At 40.3% G+C, this 20,592-nt stretch overlaps 1 protein-coding gene across 2 annotated transcripts in view; it reads left to right on the top strand.

Annotated features, from left to right (window-relative positions):
* The window catches only part of gjd1b (gap junction protein delta 1b), a 33,494-nt gene extending 13,528 nt beyond the window's left edge, over window positions 1-19,966 (top strand). The window contains exons 3-4 of one of the 2 annotated variants that reach the window (XR_013288061.1): window positions 17,358-18,872; window positions 18,984-19,966. Coding sequence is in view for 1 of the 2 variants with exons in the window: in XM_077542077.1 (XP_077398203.1) it covers window positions 17,358-18,207 (850 nt within the window). In the remaining variant the exon portion in view is untranslated. Of the gene's footprint in view, window positions 1-17,357 lie in introns of both variants that reach the window. The other variant, XM_077542077.1, reaches the window with a different exon arrangement.
* Window positions 19,967-20,592: the final 626 nt, after the last annotated feature.

Below are 20,592 nucleotides of genomic sequence, written 5' to 3' on the forward strand. Positions count from 1 at the left end.
CAGGATGTGGACAGACTTGGCAGGACGTGGAGACTAGGGTAGACGTAGAGACTTGAGTAGACGTGGACGAGAGAATACTTAGGAGAACACTTGGCATGGACGAGAGAACACTTGGCTTGGGGGTGAGACACTTGGCTTGGGGGGTGAGACACTTGATCAGATGTAGTGAAACTTGACCAGACATACACTAGCAACACAGCTTAGCACTCCTCAACTTGACAAGACAATGCTCCCTCGACGCGTGAAAAACACCACTCACTAAATACTACACTAACGAGACACTAACAAGACACACCTGGAAAACACAGCAGGCAGCGGGCACTAATTAGCAACACATACGGGGAGGGGAGAGACACACAGGTGGATGAGGTTAACTATGACGAGACTAGGGGGGACAAAACCAGACAAAAGACAACATAAACACCCAAAACTAAACCAAAACCCAAACCCCACAAAAACGAAACATGACAAACAGCACAAATACACCACAATTTGCATTACCCTTGTGTGTATGCGTGCGCACGTGTGTGTTTGTGACACCTTCGTTCGAGGCAGTAGCATCTTCTTCGCAGTGTGACTGACTCAACATGAATAAAAAATGTGGTGTATACCCTGAACACCTTACACCCTGCTAAAACACACATTATCCCGGCCAGGACCAACATACTGAAACGTGCACCAACATACTGAAACGTGCCATCTGATTCACCCCCACATTGCCAACTCACTCTCTCTCTCTCTCTCTCTCTCTCTCTCTCTCTCTCTCTCTCTCTCTCTCTCTCTCTCTCTCTCTCTCTCTCTCTCTCTCTCTCTCTCTCTCTCTCTCTCTCTCTCTCTCTCTCTCTCTCTCTCTCTCTCATTCACACACAGTCATCTGAGCGCTTTCACACCAAGATACATTCGCACTCTCTCACACACACAAAATCCCATTTTGCAGGCTCTTCAATTAAGGAGTGAAGTTGCAGGACTGTGTTTGACTCTGGGCAATATGCTACATTAGCACTCCCAGCCAATTATGGAGAGCGATTTGGCGGGCACTGCAATAATGAGACAGAGACAGATATGTTTTGGTTTTCATAAGTTTAAATTTAACAGCGAAGCCTTAGTGGTGGAAGTCTTTTTAATTAGGCATGGCGTGGTTATTAAATATGTTTGGCTATTTAGTATTAAGCATACTATTCAAGTAAATATTGTTCTGTTTTATTGAGACGATACTCGTAAACACATAGTAGCAATCAAAATGCATTTGCTGCGCCTTGTATGTTTGCATTTACATTTCCGTTCAAAGGTTGAAACACAACAAAATGAGAAGCAATGGTGATGTCAGTTTCAACCATTTAGTGTTAAGATATTTGTTTTTGTGTGTGATGGAGGCTCCCTGTGTCCCTGCATGTGCCAGAGCGGCTGATTTGGGTTGGAACTTGGCACGGGAGACGCGGTGGGTGGGGAGTTGGCATGAATGCAACACTTCTTACTCGGGATTGTCCAAAACCACAATTTTAATCTGGATTACGCCCATCATTTCTCTCTATCTGTGTTTCCCTCCATCAACTTCCCCTCCCAGTTTGCCTCAAGGCTTTTGATCTCTTTCTCTTTCCTGCTGCTCTTTCTCCTGCTCCGGCTTCTATCTCAACCCTACAAGCAAAACCCCAAACCAAGAAACCAATGGCTGTTATGTTTCCATGGTGACAGATCATGTCACTTCTTGTGCTTGTCACGTGTTCCATTGATCTACTGTGAATGAGCTCTCGGAAGTATATTTGAGCAAGTCTATTTTTGGCGCCTATGCTTCTATTTTTACCTCTACTTGATCCCTTAATCTGTTGCCAAGGTAACTGCAACAGTTTTTATCTTCACAGAGACCCTAGTGTGCAGTGTGACTGAATGTTTCTCAGAACAAAGCCTTTCACTGTTAATCTGCATTCTATTCAATTAATATTTTAAGATGATAACGATGATTTGTTCAATGCATTGATTTCTATGATTCAGAGGGATTGTCCCATGTTGATGTCATATGTATGAATGAAATATGCATGATATTCACTACACACATCTGCGGCGCTTTGCCTGTGCCTCGATCAAATCCAACAAAAGGACATTACACGACCTACGTCACCACTTAGACTTGGTTTCAGCGAGTCTTGATATGCGCCCACTACATCTGTCAATTTGGTGGCAGAAAGTCGCATACCTGTCATGAAAATAGACCTTATAATGCAAATTTGACAGAATTTTCAGAAGTATGCTGACTGTACTTTCTCTCGCAATAACAGATGATTTGTAGATAACATATAATTTAACAGATAAAAGATAATTTACTTTCTTATTTGCCGTATATCTGAGGTTATCTGCAGCAACACATTTCAGACTTCTGACAAATGTGTCGTAGTGTACCACTTTGACTTATTATGATGTTTTACTGCTCTACATTTCAGGTTTGTTTAGCTGTTAGCTTGGCTTCTCTGTCTTCTGTTTTCTCTTCATGCTTGATGTGTCTCATGCAGCTATCCAGCTCCTCGTGATAAAGACATAATTTAGTGGATACTTGTCAGATGTACTTTTTTTTTTTGTTTGTTTGTTTGTTTGTTTTTACTGAAATAGACGCGAGGAATAGTGACTTAGAGGAACCATGGTAGGACAGTGTTTGGCCGAGATAGCAGCTTATGCTGGACAAGTTAGCTTAGCACTTAGCATTCCCCCATTGGTTCCCATTTCCAGATAATGTGAAAATGAAGGATGATTGTTCGACATGGATGCGTTCTTGCGTTTGTCTTGTTTGTTTTAGCCAGCTTGTAGCTGTTTGAAAATAGTGCTGGAAGCTCCACTGTCAGGTATATTTGAAGCCATTTTCACACTGGGGCAGATAGCCAACATCAGTGGTTCTCAACCCATGTCTCCTTCAGCCAACACAGCTGAGGATCGTTATTAGGCTTCATGCATAGCTTGCTGATTAGCTGATCCTTTGAGACACCTGTGTTGGCTGTTGGAGACATGGAAGAACAGGCTGGATGGTACTCGAGGACCAGGGTTGAGAACCACTGACCTACACCATCAACAAGCTTTACGACGATTGGTAGGTCAAATTTATACCATTTACCGCATGTACTGCATTACCCTTTTTTGAATGCAATTCAATACATATTAACTTATTTCTTCACTAATAATTGCAGGATACATTCATCGACAACAACATTAGCTCAATGAGTAAAGCAAAATACAGTGGTACTCAACTCATAAGTGACACACATCTTGTGAATTTTACATGATTTGAGCTGTCGCTCAGCCAATTATTTTTCTCTTGAATTCCAAGAATTACAGTCACACATGCTATTGTTATGATTGAAAATTTACATTCACTTGGTATGTGAACTTATGAGCACAACTGTTAATTTACAAAAGTAAAACATTGATTAATGACACTAAAATGCAATGACTCATCACCAAAATTCACATGCACATCTCTACTAATGTCAACTTCAACCTCTGAAAATATCAGAACAATTGCCACAGTATTTTGGATTTTAGGGACATTGGGCCTGTTTCTCACCATTCACTGTGCACTGTGCATAAGTTTACAACCTCTACTTGGCATGTAAACTTTCCAACACAACTGTATGACGTGAGGGACCCGCACAAAAAGCAGCAGATAGTTCTCAAAAAAGACTCCATGTTCTTCCTTCACTCGGTTTATTGCCACTCCCAGTTAAAGTTTACTTTTACTTACTCCAAGAGACCGACCCGCGATTTAGAGCGAGCGGACCATTAATCTATTACAACATAGACTGCAAACTGAACCAATCAACATTAGTGGGAGAGCTGTTTGATAGCATCTAGGGGTGGTCAAGAGTCGTGTTTGAATACACATTTTTATAAGAATCTGTATTAAAATAGAATCTTTGATTCTTGCATTCAATGTTAATTATATCCAGAATTTTCGTCAATAGACTATGCAGGTGCAAAGGTGTCTCAAATAATGACGACACGTGAACTGAACAAATGAGATTATTTGGAATAACCTGATGGGAACACCATTTTAATTTAACGTAACCTCATGTTTATCATCCAAAACAGCTAGAGTAATGCTAAAATAACTATTCCTGGTTGGTATGGAGTTTAGTTTTATCCTTCTCCGAGGGGATTGGGTCAACCTGGCAATGTCAGACACAATCGGCTTTGTGACGCCCTGCAACATCTGGAAGAGTTTGTTTCTCTGTGATTAAAAAGTATTTGTGTTTGTGTGCACATGTGAATGGAGAGGTGTCCTTACCTTGTAACTGATAAATATTCAGTCTGTATGACTCAAGTACACTATTTTTCTATGCATTTGGGTGCAGCCATGTTAGTGCGTGTATGCACATGCGTCTGTGTGTGTATGCCTGTTAGGAAGAAGGTGGCCATGCAGGATAAAGGTCAGTCAGCAGGAGAGAGTGTAGCCACCTCACTCCTTCTGTCACTGGCCTCAAGCCCCGGAACATCCCTGTGGGCTTACGAGCATGTGTGTGCGTGCGTGCGTGCGTGTGCTTGGATATAGCTTGATGCCAGATGACCTGCTGTGAACTATGAGCTATTGATAAACCACAACAAGGAAGATAGTCTCCGAGTGAAGCTATTTTGAGATTTCAAATTTGATGTGATAGGATGAGATGTATTGCTATTTTGTGTTTGGATGCCCAAACTGCATACAGTCAGGGGATTAAATAGATGTATTCAAATGAGACAACATTAGGTAAACTTCCGTGATGTGTGGTTCGTGCTAACAAGACCATCTCCACCGGCTGAAACATGATCAATATCAACCTACAGGTACAGTTTGAATTCTAATAGTGTGTTTGTTACATAAAATTGTTTTCATTTAGTCCCAATATGGCTACACGGCCTTCAGTTCGTGTATGTGGTTATTTTTTGTCTGTGCACCCAGTCAGATTTCAGCCCCTATGTGCATATCAATCTAAAGCTACAGTACGCAGCATATGAGTACACCCCCATTGAGAATTTAAAGATTTTATTTAATATCTCAATGAACAGAAGAACAAAATTTTTTACGCAATGTTTTCTGTAGAATATAGGCTTAACTCACTTAACTCAAAATCTTTATTATAAGAGAATACAAAATATTCAGTTCACTCAAATTAACTAATGCGAAAAATGTTTTCCACAACGGTGGCCTGAAACTATGGAGGACCAAAAAAAGTCAAATAAATAAATAAATAAATAATAGGGAAAAAGATTTCAACTCTTTATTCGCATAAGGTCGAGAGGCGTGGAACTAACTTGACTAGACCAGAAACAACGAGAATATATCAAGAATCAAGAGACGCTAAGCTAACTTGGGCTGTGGAGGTGCACAGGGGAACAGAAGTATAATCTGACTTAAACACACACTTCACAGTCAGGCTTATATAGACAACGAATCGATCAGATTGGCTGTGGCTAGACATGTGGGTAACAGGACTGACATGGATTTCTGTGATTGGCTTCTGACCAGATAAAGAGATTAAAGATTCCTGACATCACATAGCTTCCGACTTCACATAGCTTCTTACCAGTTGAAACGAGATGCCGGTTATATGCTGATTGCATCAGTTCAAAACAGTCACTTGACCACACAGCCATGACCCGAACATAACCCTTGCCCCAAACAAAACACAGTCATGACAAAAACAGATATGAGAAAAATATATAATTCAAAAATTAAACACAAAAATAAATACAAATGGAAATAAAATAACGTATGTATGTATGTATATATGTATGTATGTATGTATGTATGTATGTATGTATGTATGTATTAGTGGTGCAACGGATCACAAAAGTCATGGCTCGGATAATTTTTTGGATCAGCAAAAAAAAAAATAAAAAAAAAAAAAATATATATATATATATATATATATATATATATATATATATATATATATATCTATATATATATATATATCTATATATATCTATCTATCTATCTATCTATATATATATATATATATATATATATATATATATATATGAGTGTGTGTGTGTGTGTGTGTTATTCAAAATGTCTAATATAGCCATTTAGGAAATGTTTACACTTGCGAGGTCACATATAACATATTATTGTCAAGAAATGTTTAAGGTTGACTTCCTCTTTCAAGGGAAAGTCAAGTGACATTTCTTCACAATTACATTACGTTCTATGCGACCCCACTAGTCTAAACATGGTATTGTAATTAATATTATGTTTGTAAAATATGAAATTCATGAATTAAGCAAAAAAGTCCACTTGGTTTTATCCATCTCATCGCCATTTTGTTTTGTACAGCTACTTCCTGTCTACTGAAAATCACATCACAGTGCCAAAAGGCTCGCTTGCTCACGTCACATGACCAAACCTAGAAAACAGGTGTGACTATAGTCGATACCTGATTAACTGTGATGTCATTTTTAGTTAACAGCAAGTGGCAACATGGCTACCCTCTACAAGAAGTAAGCTTGTGTGAGTGAGTGGATGTATATATATATAAAAAAAAAAACATGGCTACCCTCTGCGATGGATAAAAATGGGTGGATTTTTCATCTTAATTCATATTCCACAAAACACAATATTTATCAGAATGCTGTTTAGACTAGTGGGAGTTAATAGAACATATTATTGAAAATAAATCTTATCATTTAACTTTCCCTTGAAGCTCTGTGTGTCAAACTTCCCAAACGTCTAGAAAGCTCCGTTATAGTTGACCTCAAACAAATGATCATGCTGCTTCCTAAGTGTGCAATGTGTAAACAAGCAACATCCCAGGAAGACAGGCAGGAGTTTTTTATGTGGAAGTCAACGGAACGAGCAAATCTAATAAAGAGTAGAGCGGGACAGAGAGGACGAGCCGAGTAACGAAAAGGCAGAGCTAAGCTGAGAGGGAGCAGGTGATGAAGGTTAAAGATGCGAGTGTGAAAAGGATTAACAGGTCTGCCATCACACTCAAGAGGTTTACATCACTGTCAAGAGCTGCCAGCGGAGAAAAATCTCTGGCCATAGCACCCACCACTAACTTAAATACCTCATTCCATTTCTTTTGAAAAGAGCATCATTATCTTCAAGTTCAGTTTCCAGCAAGCTTTCTCAATAAATTATGTATGAAATAAAAAGAGGGCAATAGGGCCGATTTTCCCCTCCAAATCTTCAAAGCATCTTCAGCATCGCAGTCAACCAGCAGTGTGCGGCTGGTCCAATAGAACCTCAGCAAAAACAAACTGTTTTAGTTTACTTTGCTGCTCGGCGGCACACTTCTCTCTCCCCTTGTCTTCTTTCTGCTCCTCGCTTGTTGCCTTGGTAACCAGCAGAAGGAAGTTGAGTGGAGAGGGGATTGAAGGGATGAGAAACCAAGGGAAAGGAACGGGGGGGGGGGGGGGGGGGGGGGGGGCGGGTGGGGGGGGGCGGTGTTGTGATGGTGTTCCTGGGTAAGGAACCTCAGCTGCTCCTTTCCCTTTCATCTCCACAGCCTCATCTTCTTATGTCTCATTGTCAATGACTTTCTCTACTTTGTGCCCAATTATCGTTCTTATCCCACATTAATCTCTGTTTAATATTCATTTCAGCTTCACCCTAATAATATGGTGTATGGTTTTGTACCTTGCAGAACTGTATACCATCATAAAAGGTATATATCTAATGTATGGATTACTTCTATTAAAACTACATATTACCAAATATTACACCTCCAGAATATTTAAGATGGTTGAAAAGTCATTCTAATTTCCTCAAATGATTCAATTTTGATTCACAAGAGTTCAGTTCAATTCAATTATTTTCCAATCTGATTCGATTCACTTCAATTCAATATTGATTCTTTATAGAATATCAGTTCTTCTTAAATAAACATGATAAAATCTACAAAAACATTAAATTCCATATAGCGGAGGCAGTAACTGGTTCAATGATTTAGTTTATTCATGAAAGTAGCACGTGTTGTAATCACTTAAGTGTTACACAAACATTGACATCAGCAAGGATGAGATGAATATATTTCCATAATTCAATAATTGTAAACATAAATTAAGAATATTCTCAATTATCAGGTCTTTCATAAATTTCTGAAAATACTTTTAAATTCATGTGAACTGCAAATTTCAAGAAAACAGTAAGATTAAAGATTTTAAAAATATGGCCTTTAAAATTCTATTCAAGGATGAGATGAATATATTTCCATAATTCAATAATTGTAAACATAAATTAGGAATATTCTCAATTATCAGGTCTTTCATAAATTTCAGAAAATACTTTTAAATTCATGTGAACAGCAAATTTCAAGAAAACAGTAAGATGAAAGATTTTAAAAATATGCCTGTTAAGATTCTATTTTCTTATGAATTTATGGGAAAAAGAGATAATAACCGATTCATGGTTATGAATTGATATCAGGCTCGTAAAAGATAACTGATTCGATATCAATTATTATTTTTTTAACCCAGCCCTAGTCATTTTTCAATTTTTTTTTGTCTAAAATATATACATATTTTAATCTGAGTCCATAATACATGCACAATGATTTTTCAACCTTTAAAATTCAAATTTCTTATGAATTTATGGGGAAAAAGAGATAATAATCCATTCATGGTTATGAATTGATAAAAGGCTCGTAAAGGTATATTGATTCGATATCCATCCATCCATCCATCCATCCATTTTCTGAACCGCTTGCTACTCATAAGGGTCGCCGGGGTGCTGGAGCCTATCCCAGCTGGCTATGGGCAGTAGGCGGGGTACACCCTGAACTGGTTGCCAGCTAATCTCAGGTGATTCGATATCAATTATTTTATTTTTTTTAAGCCAGTCCTAGTCAGTTTGTCTAAAAAAAAAATGAACAGACATATTTCAAATTGAGTCCATAATACATACACAATGATTTTTCTAAACACCCTGTATAATGAAGGAGAAAAAAAATGAATATACAGTCACGTGGCAGAAACCCAATTTCTGCACTTGGTTTACGAGATGTGTTGGTGTAATGTTTTTGCATAATCCCCGACGCTTGCGTGGTCACACAGGCAAAATATTATTCAAAGGGAACAACAAACAGCGTCTGCTGGGAGCAGAGGGTGCGAGCGTGCTGAAACGTGCTAATCTGAATACATATGTGACCAAAGTGCACGCGCGGTGAGATGAAGCGTAACTATTGCTTGATTGTTTTGGGGAGGAAGAATAGTGCTCAATAATTTGATGTGTGCAAACAAGAAAATGCATTTTTGTACCTTAGCATAAAGCATGAATTGTTTGCACAATTTGATTTGTGACTAACCTTTATCTAGAAGGGTTTCTTATCTCGTGTGTAGGTGAAAATGTTCATTCAGACCTCGCCTCTGACTCTTAGACAAAAGGGTGACTGGGTAGGCGAGGGTTTAGTGCATAGGTTTTGATCATGTAAAGCTATTTGATGGCATTAACAATAAAAAAAATGCTAATGCAAGAATCCTCCCTTGGCCCAGTCACAGATTACATGCAATGGGTTTGCGTGTTGAAACTATTATATAATTCATTCTCTGTGATGAGATTTTCTTCCACTGCTGGTTTCCTTACTACCCCACTCGATCTCTCACATACTGTCCTGGCACTGGCAGGTTTCTCTTTTAATTTAAGGAGATGTCTCAGCCTCACTGGATCTTTTTTTTTCTGGGTGACTTTATAATCTTTTTATCCCTGTCTGGAACTAATTCATCCTAGAACGCAATTTGATGTCCTTTTTTTAGGTGAATCCAGCTAGTTCAAGTAGTCTGTAGTCACTGTTGATGTTGGTTTGCTTGTGATGAAATACAAAATATGTCTCTCACTCTGGTATTGTGAATTATCTGCTCACTAAGCTTCTTAACACGGTCAATACAAAGGCACACACATTTTCTTCCCCATTTTTCAAATTGTTCTGCAGCCTGTCTTACTCTTAGACCTGGCAGCTCATCACAGGTGGGAAGATTGAGAAAATAAAAAAATAAAAAAAATCCTCAGATTTTTCCACTTTCGTCGGCGGTCTGTTGTTTTGAGGCGCATGTCAACTGCGCGCCCTCACGCGCTAGAAAGGATTATCTCCGCCCTGTGAATCCACATCTGTGCCACACAAGACTGGCAAAACCAATGTGATTGGTAGATTTCCCTTCACCCTACTAAATTCAATCCAAATGTTATCTGGCAAAATGTCAGGTTCAGTAGCCAGGGCCTTTCCCTGGATTCACACTTCAACGGGAAGTCAACCCAAACATTTTATTTACGATAAAAATACAGTATGTTTTATGCAGCCCCATGAATCTATACATATCCGGATGATTAATTTTGCGTTAGTGGAATATGAATAAAGCAGCAAAATCCACCTGCTTTTTTAGCTAACTCATGGGGCGGCCATTTTGCCACTTGCTGTCGACTGAAAATGACATCACAGTCGCACAGGGCTCATGGAATGACCAATCATGGCTCAGCTTGCAAACGTCACATGCCCAAACTTAGAAAACAGCTGAGACGTGATTGGTCATTACCTGAGCCCTGAACATAAAGCATATTATTGTAAAGAAATCTTTTGGGTTGACTTCCCTTCTAACAAAGTAGCAACACATTTCTATTCATATACAATAGGATCATACTACTTAGAGATTAAGAAAAATATAGTACTACCTTTTATCGTCTTTCTTTATTTATTTTTCCTTCTTTCTTTCTTTCTTTCTTTCTTTCTTTCTTTCTTTCTTTCTTTCTTTCTTTCTTTTTTTCTTACTGTCAAATTCTTCTCCAGGTTTAATGTACTTGCGGGTAATGGACAGACAAAAAACTTCAACATTTTTACAGCAATACAATTTCATAAGTTTTATGACAAAAGAATTTGAAGTCATGTCAGAAACTGATTCCAGGACATGCAATATGTGCAGACACTTGTTGGTACATAGTATGCAGTATACACCAGTCACACTCACTATGTGGTTCTCTTGACATCCTTTCCTTGTGTGAGAGACTTTGCTGCCCCACTTAGCAGGGAAAGGACAAGGAGAGCTACAAGAACAGCCTAACTAATTCACCCTCACACACAATGGAAAATTATGCAGTGCTTTACAAAAAATGTTGAGTTGACACGATGTTCTTGGTGGCTACACCAGCCATGTTTGCCTGATGCATTTTGTTCTCCACATTCAGCCTTGCTAAGTTTTCTCCCAGTCTGTCATGATATCTGTGGCAAGATGCGGTTTGATGAGGCTAATGAGACCCGGAGGCTCAAAAGTGCAATACAGTTCCGCCTGCGGTCTACCACATATGACAGTACGTTCAGTCCTCCCTGCCACGTTCTGATGTTGACTCTCACATTTCCCACACTGTGTCAAGGCTTTCTGCTACATCTTTGGAGTACTTTTGTGGCCCCGGTAGAGTTGACTGAAGTTCCTCTGCTTGGCAGAGCTACAGGCACGTAGCGGGTTTTTGTAAAATCGAATATCCTGCCCCCTCTGTCTAGGAAAAAAAAACAAAAAACAAAAACCTTACGTACACACCACCTAGTTTTAGGGGTTAAAAAAAAAATCCTCCATCTACACCTAACCGCATTAGTTTGGTGAAATGACGACAGCATTGGGACATATGGAAATTTTCACGCCATTTCTCCAGAGTTCTCCCACCAGCTGGTGGATTATGGTTAGTGTGAGGGCATCTGTACTGTTTCCGAATGTAAACACAGAATGAGAATTTTATCGCAGGCAGTGACGTTTTGAAACGCAAAACCCCGGTTTATTGACCTCCACACAGATGCATAAACAGAATATCCGCAGATCTTCTCTTTGGTCGGAGAGTTTTAATGCCGTAAATCTGCACTTTGGTGTGGATGAGGGGCCAAGTTGTAGAAAAATATCTTTGTTTTGGGAGATGCCCTGCTACATGTAGACAAGGACATCTACTCACAGAATGGGTGCCATCATATTTAGCCATTACGTGTGTGAAGTCATGATAATATGATGTCAGCTTTTCCTGCCTGTTTTATTCACTGGCAAAACCAGACCGAGTTGGTATATACTCAGTAACAACATGCATCGGTCAGATCCCCTTATATAGCCAGCTGCTGTAATGGCAGATATACTTACTCTCATCAGTTATCATTGTTAGCAGCTAGTGGCTAACAGCTAGCTGTCTTGGGCTATTTGACCACTTGGAACGTAGTATTAACAGCCTAATGCACTGGTCTAGACTACGGTACAAGAAAATAGCCTGATTTTCAAGTAGCGTCACCCGTGTAGTGTGACACGTTCAACGACTGGTCACCTAGTGTCTGGCATGCTTCACGACCACCACCACGAAAGTCTAGCATGTCAGGATTTTTACTCACCTTGTCGCATAATGTGACATACCTATGTCGTCGTCCTTTTGGTTCAGCACCATTGACCAAACGCTCCCTGTCCTGCCTCTTTTTTTGTTTCGCCTCCCCGACAACCAGTACCGACGTGGTGCTCTTGGCATGACAGCACGCGAAGATCGGGTGGTGTCTTGTCAGGTTCAGACTTGTAGTGTGACCTACACGTCTGGTCCACAACACAGAGCGGATTTACCAGATAATCTGAGTTTGAGCTTGGTGTTAGAGAAGCATTATTAAGCGTTAAAACATTGTTTAATATACAGTGCCTTGAAAAACTATTCATAGTGGTATATTTTGTTGAGATTTCATGTGACAGTCCAACATAAAACTGCACATAATTGTGATGTGGAATCAAAATTATATACTGTATTGTTTTCAAAATTTGAAGTAAATTTAATCGGAAAAGTGTGGTGTGCATTTATTTGTATTCAGCCCCGTGTACGTGATATTCCTAAATGCAATCCAGTGCAATCAATTGCCTTTTCAGATGTCACCTAATTAAAGTCCACTTACCTTCAGTATAAATAATACTGTACACCTTTTCTGTGTTCACACTCATGTCAGAGATAAAGGTGTGGATAAGTTTAACGCATGGTTAAAAATAGTAAATATGGTACAGGGCAATACAGGGTGTATATTGTTTGTTGACGAGTTGCTGACATGGTGCTGGTGGTGTTTTTTTTTTTTTGTGTGTGTGACTTCAGTAGCGAGCAGCATCAGTCTGCATGAAGATGGGCCATACTGGGTGCTGGTAATGTCGCACCCACAGGTCGGCATATTTAAAAATGGCCTATTGTGGCCCTGAACAAGGCCATCTTGATTTGCCGGCAATCAAAGAGCCCCCTCTCACTGGCTTTAAATCAGATGCAGTGACAGTCTTGCATGGAGACATCTCTGCGGAAAATGGCGCAATGATCCATGTGTGACCGGAGCATTTTCACTGCTCTGGGTCGATGAGCAGGCAACGTTAAGTGCGGCCCCTCACAGAATGAGATGGGGCTAGGTCGTAATGTAAGGCTAAGGAAACAGCACCTTAACAGCAAGCCTTTTTTGTATCACTGCTTGTGTGCGAATGTTGGTTGTCTCACTACAATACAGACGGCATGATAATCATCATAATGACAGCATGGTGTTACACTGGCATTTGTTTTCTGCCACATATAGTACCAAAAAAAAATGTAAAAATAAACTTGGGTCTCATCTGACCAAAAACCTTTGAGATATATATGTTATATATATATATATATATATTTAAAAAAAATTAATAAAAAAAAAAAAAAAAAAAAAAAAAGTCACTGCAACAATTTCACAACACACTCCCGGAAAATTTGCTTTGATATGTGACCATCATATTGCTTGTATACACACAAAAGCCATAAATCCATGATTAATGTAATGAGGTCAGGTTTGATGGGCTATTTAATGCTGTGCACTTTAGTCACATGGAGCAATGGGAGTCATTCATCAATCATCATGTTGTTGTTCATGAGATTCTCATTAAAATAAATGGTGGTGATTATATGGACTTATATGGAAGTGGACCCAAACTTCAAGGAAACGCTCAATCAGCAGAAATGGATGCCGTCTGTATTGTAGTGAGACAACCAACATTCGCACACAAGCAGTGATACAAAAAAGGCTTGCTGTTAAGGTGCTGTTTCCTTAGCCTTACATTACGACCTAGCCCCATCTCATTCTGTGAGGGGCCCCACTTAACGTTGTCTGCTCATCGACCCAGAGCAGTGAAAATGCTCCGGTCACACATGGATCATTGCGCCATTTTCCGCAGAGATGTCTCCATGCAAGACTGTCACTGCATCTGATTTAAAGTCTGTATTGTAGTGAGACAACCAACATTCGCACACAAGCAGTGATACAAAAAAGGCTTGCTGTTAAGGTGCTGTTTCCTTAGCCTTACATTAGAAAAATAAATGAGGGCTGAACAGTGGAAGAAAATAACAAAAGAAAGTCATTTGTTGGAGAGGAACACAAGAGCAGAAAGGAGGACTTCAACAAACTTAGTTATATTATAGTAGTGATTGTCACACCCGTCTAAGTGAGGTGAAATTCGTTCTCCGTATTTGACCCATCCACTGAGGGAGCGGTGAGCAGCAGCAGGGGCTTTGAACTCAGGGTTCATTTGGTGATCTTCTTCTTCTTCCTCTTATTATTATTATTATTATTATTATTATTATTATTATTATTATTCTTATTATTATTATTATTATTATTATTATTTATTTTAATTTTTAAAAAACATTTTCTCCTAATGTCCTCAATCTCCTGCAAATGCCAATGTACGTAATGCAACTTATTGCTACTGACTCATGTTAAGGAATGAAACTTTTTGATGAATTGACAAATTACAGAATATTAAAATAAAACGATTACTTAATATGTAATATGAAATTGTGTGATGTTATCTTATAAATGAAAGGCAATACTACAAATTCAGCTTCACTTAAGCGTATGTAAATCGTTAATGGAGGGGGGCGCCAAATAAAATTTCGCCTAGAGCGCCACATTGGCTACGGCTGGCCCTTGCATTGCATACAATACATCCATCCATTTTCTTGACCGCTTATTCCTCACAAGGGTCGCGGGGGCTGCTGGCGCCTATCTCAGCTGGCTCTGGGCAGTAGGCGGGGGACACCCCGGACTGGTTGCCAACCAATCGCAGGGCACACAGAGACACACAACCATCCACACTCACACGCACACCTAGGGACAATTCGGAGCGCCCAATTAACCTGCCATGCATGTCTTTGGAATGTGGGAGGAGACCGGAGTACCCGGAGAAGACCCACGCGGGCACGGGGAGAACATGCAAACTCCACCCAGGAAGGTCCGAGCCTGGACTCGAACCGGAGACCTCAGAACTGGGAAGCGGACGTGCTAACCACTCGACTACCGTGCCGCGCATACAATACAGTATGTGTAAAAAATATCACGTATGCCAATATAAACCTCACAAACTGTAGTAGCCTCATGTTTATCTAACCCATTTTACAATATTCAATGCACTCCGCCTTTGTTGTGTTCTGTTTACATTTGGCACTGTTAAACATAATACATATTCACAGTTGCACTAGAAACAAAACAAAAGAAAGCAGAAGTGAGTCATGGGATTGCCCATGCGTGGACATTTTGTGGCATTTTCTATCCTGCTGATGAATCCAATTTTTCTTCCCTGGTCCTCATCAGGATGAACAGTAGTCAAGAAGTGACAGTGTGTCGCTCTCCATCATCAACTTGGTGTCTTCCATTTGTTTTACCTCTGTGACGTTGCTCTTCTACGCTCTTCCTGATGAAGAGGACCCACAAAGCCTCTTTAGTTGCCTCCCCATGATTGCCTGACCTTTATTCTGAATCCCCCCCCCCCACCACCACCATTAATATGCATGGGCCATTTCTTTTGGAGCTACTTTGTGTCTAAACTGTTTCGACAAAGCAGTTGGAGAGTAGGTCAAGTCAGTCGAGATCTTCTTTGTTGACTATAGTCCAGTGTCTTCCTTTGCAAAGTCACTGTAGTTTACACACTTTGTCAAATGGTGATTTATCCAACTAGAAACTACAAAACTAGAATTTGTATGCATGCTTTTTGTTGCTGTTGTTTTTTGCAGAAAAAAAATAAATATACAATCATCCGTGGCCTATTGACAGGGTTAGCTCTCCCATATCGCAGCGTTATTTTTCCTGTGACAGAATTCAAGCACTGGGTGCAAACTATAAATAGAAGAAAAAGATGACTGATGGCGACCATAACAAAAATGGTTTGAGTTTCTTGGGGGAAAAAAATGTTCACAATAAAAACTGAATTTAAAGAAGATTTTACAATGTCAATGAAAAAATCTCAAAACTTGTTAACACTTCCGCCAGTCGAAAGGTTCTACATTTCAATCTCATGTGGTGTTTGCATGTTCACGCTTTGGCCTTGCGAGGGTTTTCTCTTGGTACTTGGAAAACTCTAAATTGGGTAGCGGTGTGATTGGTTGCCTATTGACATATTTAAATATTCTGGCATTTCTAATATTTCTCCAGTGCCACGCATTGAAAATGCTTCCTTTAGGCTATATGGTGGAAACAAACAGCAGATTTGATTTCCTTTGCCTGTGACTATTGTAGAAACCAAGCAGGTTGTTAATTTAGCCAAATGACATTTCTCATCATATTTTTAAATCAAAATAATTCTCACCAAAAAATTGTTTTTCAGGATCCAAAGTTGAATGTTTTTCAATGAGCGGAGAGCGCCATTTCACCGATTATCACCGCCATTTTGGCTTGTGACGTAAGCTCGCAATTGTCAATATTGACGTCTTCTTGAAATAATCGCCCAAGTAATTTTTGTCTGATTTTTCAGGAAACACAAAAAATTAACCATTTGCATCACGAGGAAATGATTTAGGCATTAAAAAAAATTACAACAAAAATGACTGGGGACCAGTTCAGGATGTTGTGCACATTTTGCCCAAACTTAGCTGGATTGCCACCAACTCACATTACACCCTAATTTGGAAAAAATGTTTAGAAAATTGATGGATGGAAGTTGATTCTAAGTAATTACTAATTAGAGGTTAAATAAAAAAGAATTTCAGTCATGTACTAGTTCATTTAGTTTTCTGAATAATGTTTTTGATTACATTTGTGTAGGAATTTCTATTTTGTGTTTGAAACGTAGCACCAATGCATCTCAAAACAAAGAGAAAGGGAAAGAAGAAAAGACTATGGCCAGTATAAGAAAAATGTGTTTCCCTGGTTGAAAACCACTGATTTGTAAGTCAAATACTTAAGTAAATGTAGACTTAGAGACGTAGACACAGGTGCAGGTCATTTGTTTATTGTCATATAACACAATTATCATAATACCCGTAAGGAGTGGAGAAAAGTGTTTCTTGTTATGCTTTTGGGAATTTTCATTCATCCTGATCATTTCATTGAATTGATCACAACTGGACTGCTTTGTTTGTCTTAGAAGATGTAAAAGATTTTCCTCATTTCTCTGTTTATGTTTCCCTTCTCTAGGATCCTGCTGACGGTGGTTGTGATCTTTCGCATCCTGATCGTGGCTATCGTCGGCGAGACGGTGTATGAGGACGAGCAGACCATGTTCATCTGTAACACCCTGCAGCCGGGCTGCAACCAAGCGTGCTACGACAAGGCCTTCCCCATTTCCCACATCCGCTACTGGGTATTCCAGATCATATTGGTGTGCACGCCAAGTCTCTGCTTCATTACCTACTCGGTCCACCAGTCGGCCAAACAGAGGGACCGACGCTACTCTTTTCTCTATCCCATAATGGAGCGGGACTACGGGGGAAGGGATGGGGCTCGAAAGCTCCGCAACATTAACGGAATTTTAGTCCAGCACGGTGGCGACGGCGGCGGGGGAAAGGAAGAACCTGACTGCTTAGAAGTAAAGGAGATCCCCAACGCCCCGCGAGGCCTCACGCACGGAAAGAGCTCCAAAGTACGGCGACAAGAAGGGATCTCACGTTTTTACATCATTCAAGTGGTGTTCCGAAACGCACTGGAGATTGGATTTTTGGCGGGCCAGTATTTCCTCTATGGCTTTAGCGTGCCTGGGATTTTCGAATGCGACCGCTACCCATGTCTGAAGGAGGTGGAGTGCTACGTGTCGAGGCCCACGGAAAAAACGGTTTTCCTGGTCTTCATGTTCGCGGTGAGCGGCATTTGCGTGGTGCTCAACCTGGCCGAGCTCAACCATCTGGGTTGGCGCAAGATTAAAGCGGCCATCAGGGGCGTCCAGGCCCGCAGGAAATCCATTTGTGAGATCAGGAAGAAAGACATGGCGCATCTGTCCCAACCGCCCAACCTGGGGCGCACACAGTCCAGTGAGTCAGCCTACGTCTGATGAGGAAGAGCAGAGGAAGAGCAGTGGGATGAATGTGCGAGTGTGAGAATGAAGTCATTAAGAGTTGAGTGCAGGGGTCAAACCAGATATCTTGTTACTCTCTGTGATGATGGAATGACAATCAAGTGTCCATCACTTAGAGAGTTGAGTCACAAATCTAAGACTCAAAAGACACTTTAATCTCATTTTCGAGAGATATTCTAACTGCCATTTTTTACGACAAGCTCCTCAGCCCTCTCTTAACAGGGAGAGATAAATCCTCGCAGGGCTGGACAGGGAACAAGCAAATGGAGCTGCTTTGTGTTATTTGGGGATACGATGGGGGAGATGATGGCAGTCTTCTGACGCATCCCATGGTGCTTTTCTGGACTATGTCAGCCTCACTGGGGGAAAAAAAAGGGACGGGACAGGGAGGATGAACGGCAACAGCACAAAAAAGAAGAAGGAACGGAAGACCTGTCAGAGGCACGACAGGAGAGAGGAGGTGAGTTTGTGAATGTGAGAGACTTGGAGGGGGACATGACGCTCTGGCAAAACATGCGAAAGGGGGGAAGCGAGGGAGCGCGGCTCAGTCGCTTCCTCCTGCGGCTGAAAGTGAAGCCAAGCGAGAAGGAGCTGCTTCTGATCATCGTCACCAAGCCAAAGCCAAGAGAAGAAGAATGATGGTGTTTATGTTTTGTCTCTTGGCAAAATATTATTTTAACACAAACACAGCTAGTACCATGAACACATTTTTTTCGCTCCTCTTCCCTATCTCTCGCTCGCTCTTACACCAGAGTTGGCAGCTATGTGGAGCCCAGGGGGCTTCGGATGACAGTAACGACCTTCGCCGCTCTCCTTCTACGTCGATGTTGGAGAAGAACGAACGAATACATGGACTTGGTGTGTAAATGTTTGTCTCTCCCAAAGCACAAACCAAACGTTCCTCCCAGCAGCATTCCAGGGTGCGGAAGGTCGAGGGAGATCCCGGACAGAAGGAGAGCCGGGGACTTGAAATCTATGAAAAAGATCACAATGTGTTCGCAATCATTTTGTTTTTCGAACGCAATGGTGCCATCATTGAGAGACAGATTTTATCATTGAAAAGATGAATAGAATACGAGTGATATTTATCCATTTAGAGTATATCCAGATAGATTTATTTATCTTTATTGGTTGGGCGTTTGTGACATCATCTTTTTTTTCTAACTGTATGAACTGTTTTTTTTTTCCTTTTTTTTTTTAAACATATATATATAAATTGTTATCAATGTTTCACTGATGAAACTGTTTAGCAACACGGAGAGGGAAGTGTTTGTCAATTTTTTTTGAGGATGTGCACCTGATTTTGATTTCTTCTTGCTCATTTGCATTTAAAACGCAACCGTCAAATTTATCATGTTTGTTTTCCCCATCGAGAGCCTTGATTTGCGTTTTCAAAATCAGCTGCACAGCTTCAAGCAACTAAGGCCTGGGAGCCATGTGAAAAAGGCATGTTTACATGATGCAATCTTATTGAATGATCAAGCTGTGTAACCCAATGACGTGTCGATGGTTATGAGAGTTTTTATTGTGCATTGATCTCCTGAGTGGATTTCGGCATGCATGCAATGTAAGAGACTAGTAAAAGAGCGCTATGAAAGTATTTGACAAAAAAAAAACAAAAAAACATTTGAAAGTGTTGCACCTTGATTTATGAAGACAAGTGGGAGAGTGGTAGACTGAAGGAATTTTGGTTGGGAATTACTGTATATGAGGCAGCATGGTGGAGTAGTGGGTGCAAATAAATAGCTGAGGGGGGGTGATGCAAATAAATAGCTGAGGCGAGGCAGCTTCAAAAATTGATGCTGCATTCGAGGATGGTTGGAAGTCAGACTTTTCCGAGTTCAAACCAGGAAGTGTGTATGGCAACGCAGCCCTTGAACTCGGAAATTTCACTTGCGAAGTCGGAAGAAAAAAAGGACCCCGACTTCACCGGCGGACTACAACGTGACATCACTCTGAATGGCAAAACACAATTTACTCGAATATAAAACTAGATAGTTTTCTTCATTCATAAATATTCAACATAACTCCACGTAACGCCACGTACGTGACAGTATTACCGCCATCTCACTGCATGAAATTATACGGCCAACTACTTAACTGAATGGAATGCTTATGAAATAAGATTAAAACTAAGTGCAGCAAAATTGCAAAAAGGTGAGTTTTCTAGAGGTCAAAATGAGTTTTGAGGACCAAAATAAAGAACAATTTATCACTATCCGCCATTTTGGTTTTTTACGTTCGCCTCGAACGCTTTCAGGTCGGAACTGGGAAAAAACAACTCGGATATATCAGACTTCCGACCATCCTCGAATGCAGCACGAGTACCACAACTTATCACATAAGGCTATTTACTGATGC

The sequence above is a fragment of the Festucalex cinctus genome, chromosome 13 (assembly GCF_051991245.1).
Source record: "Festucalex cinctus isolate MCC-2025b chromosome 13, RoL_Fcin_1.0, whole genome shotgun sequence".
Classification (NCBI taxonomy): domain Eukaryota; kingdom Metazoa; phylum Chordata; class Actinopteri; order Syngnathiformes; family Syngnathidae; genus Festucalex; species Festucalex cinctus.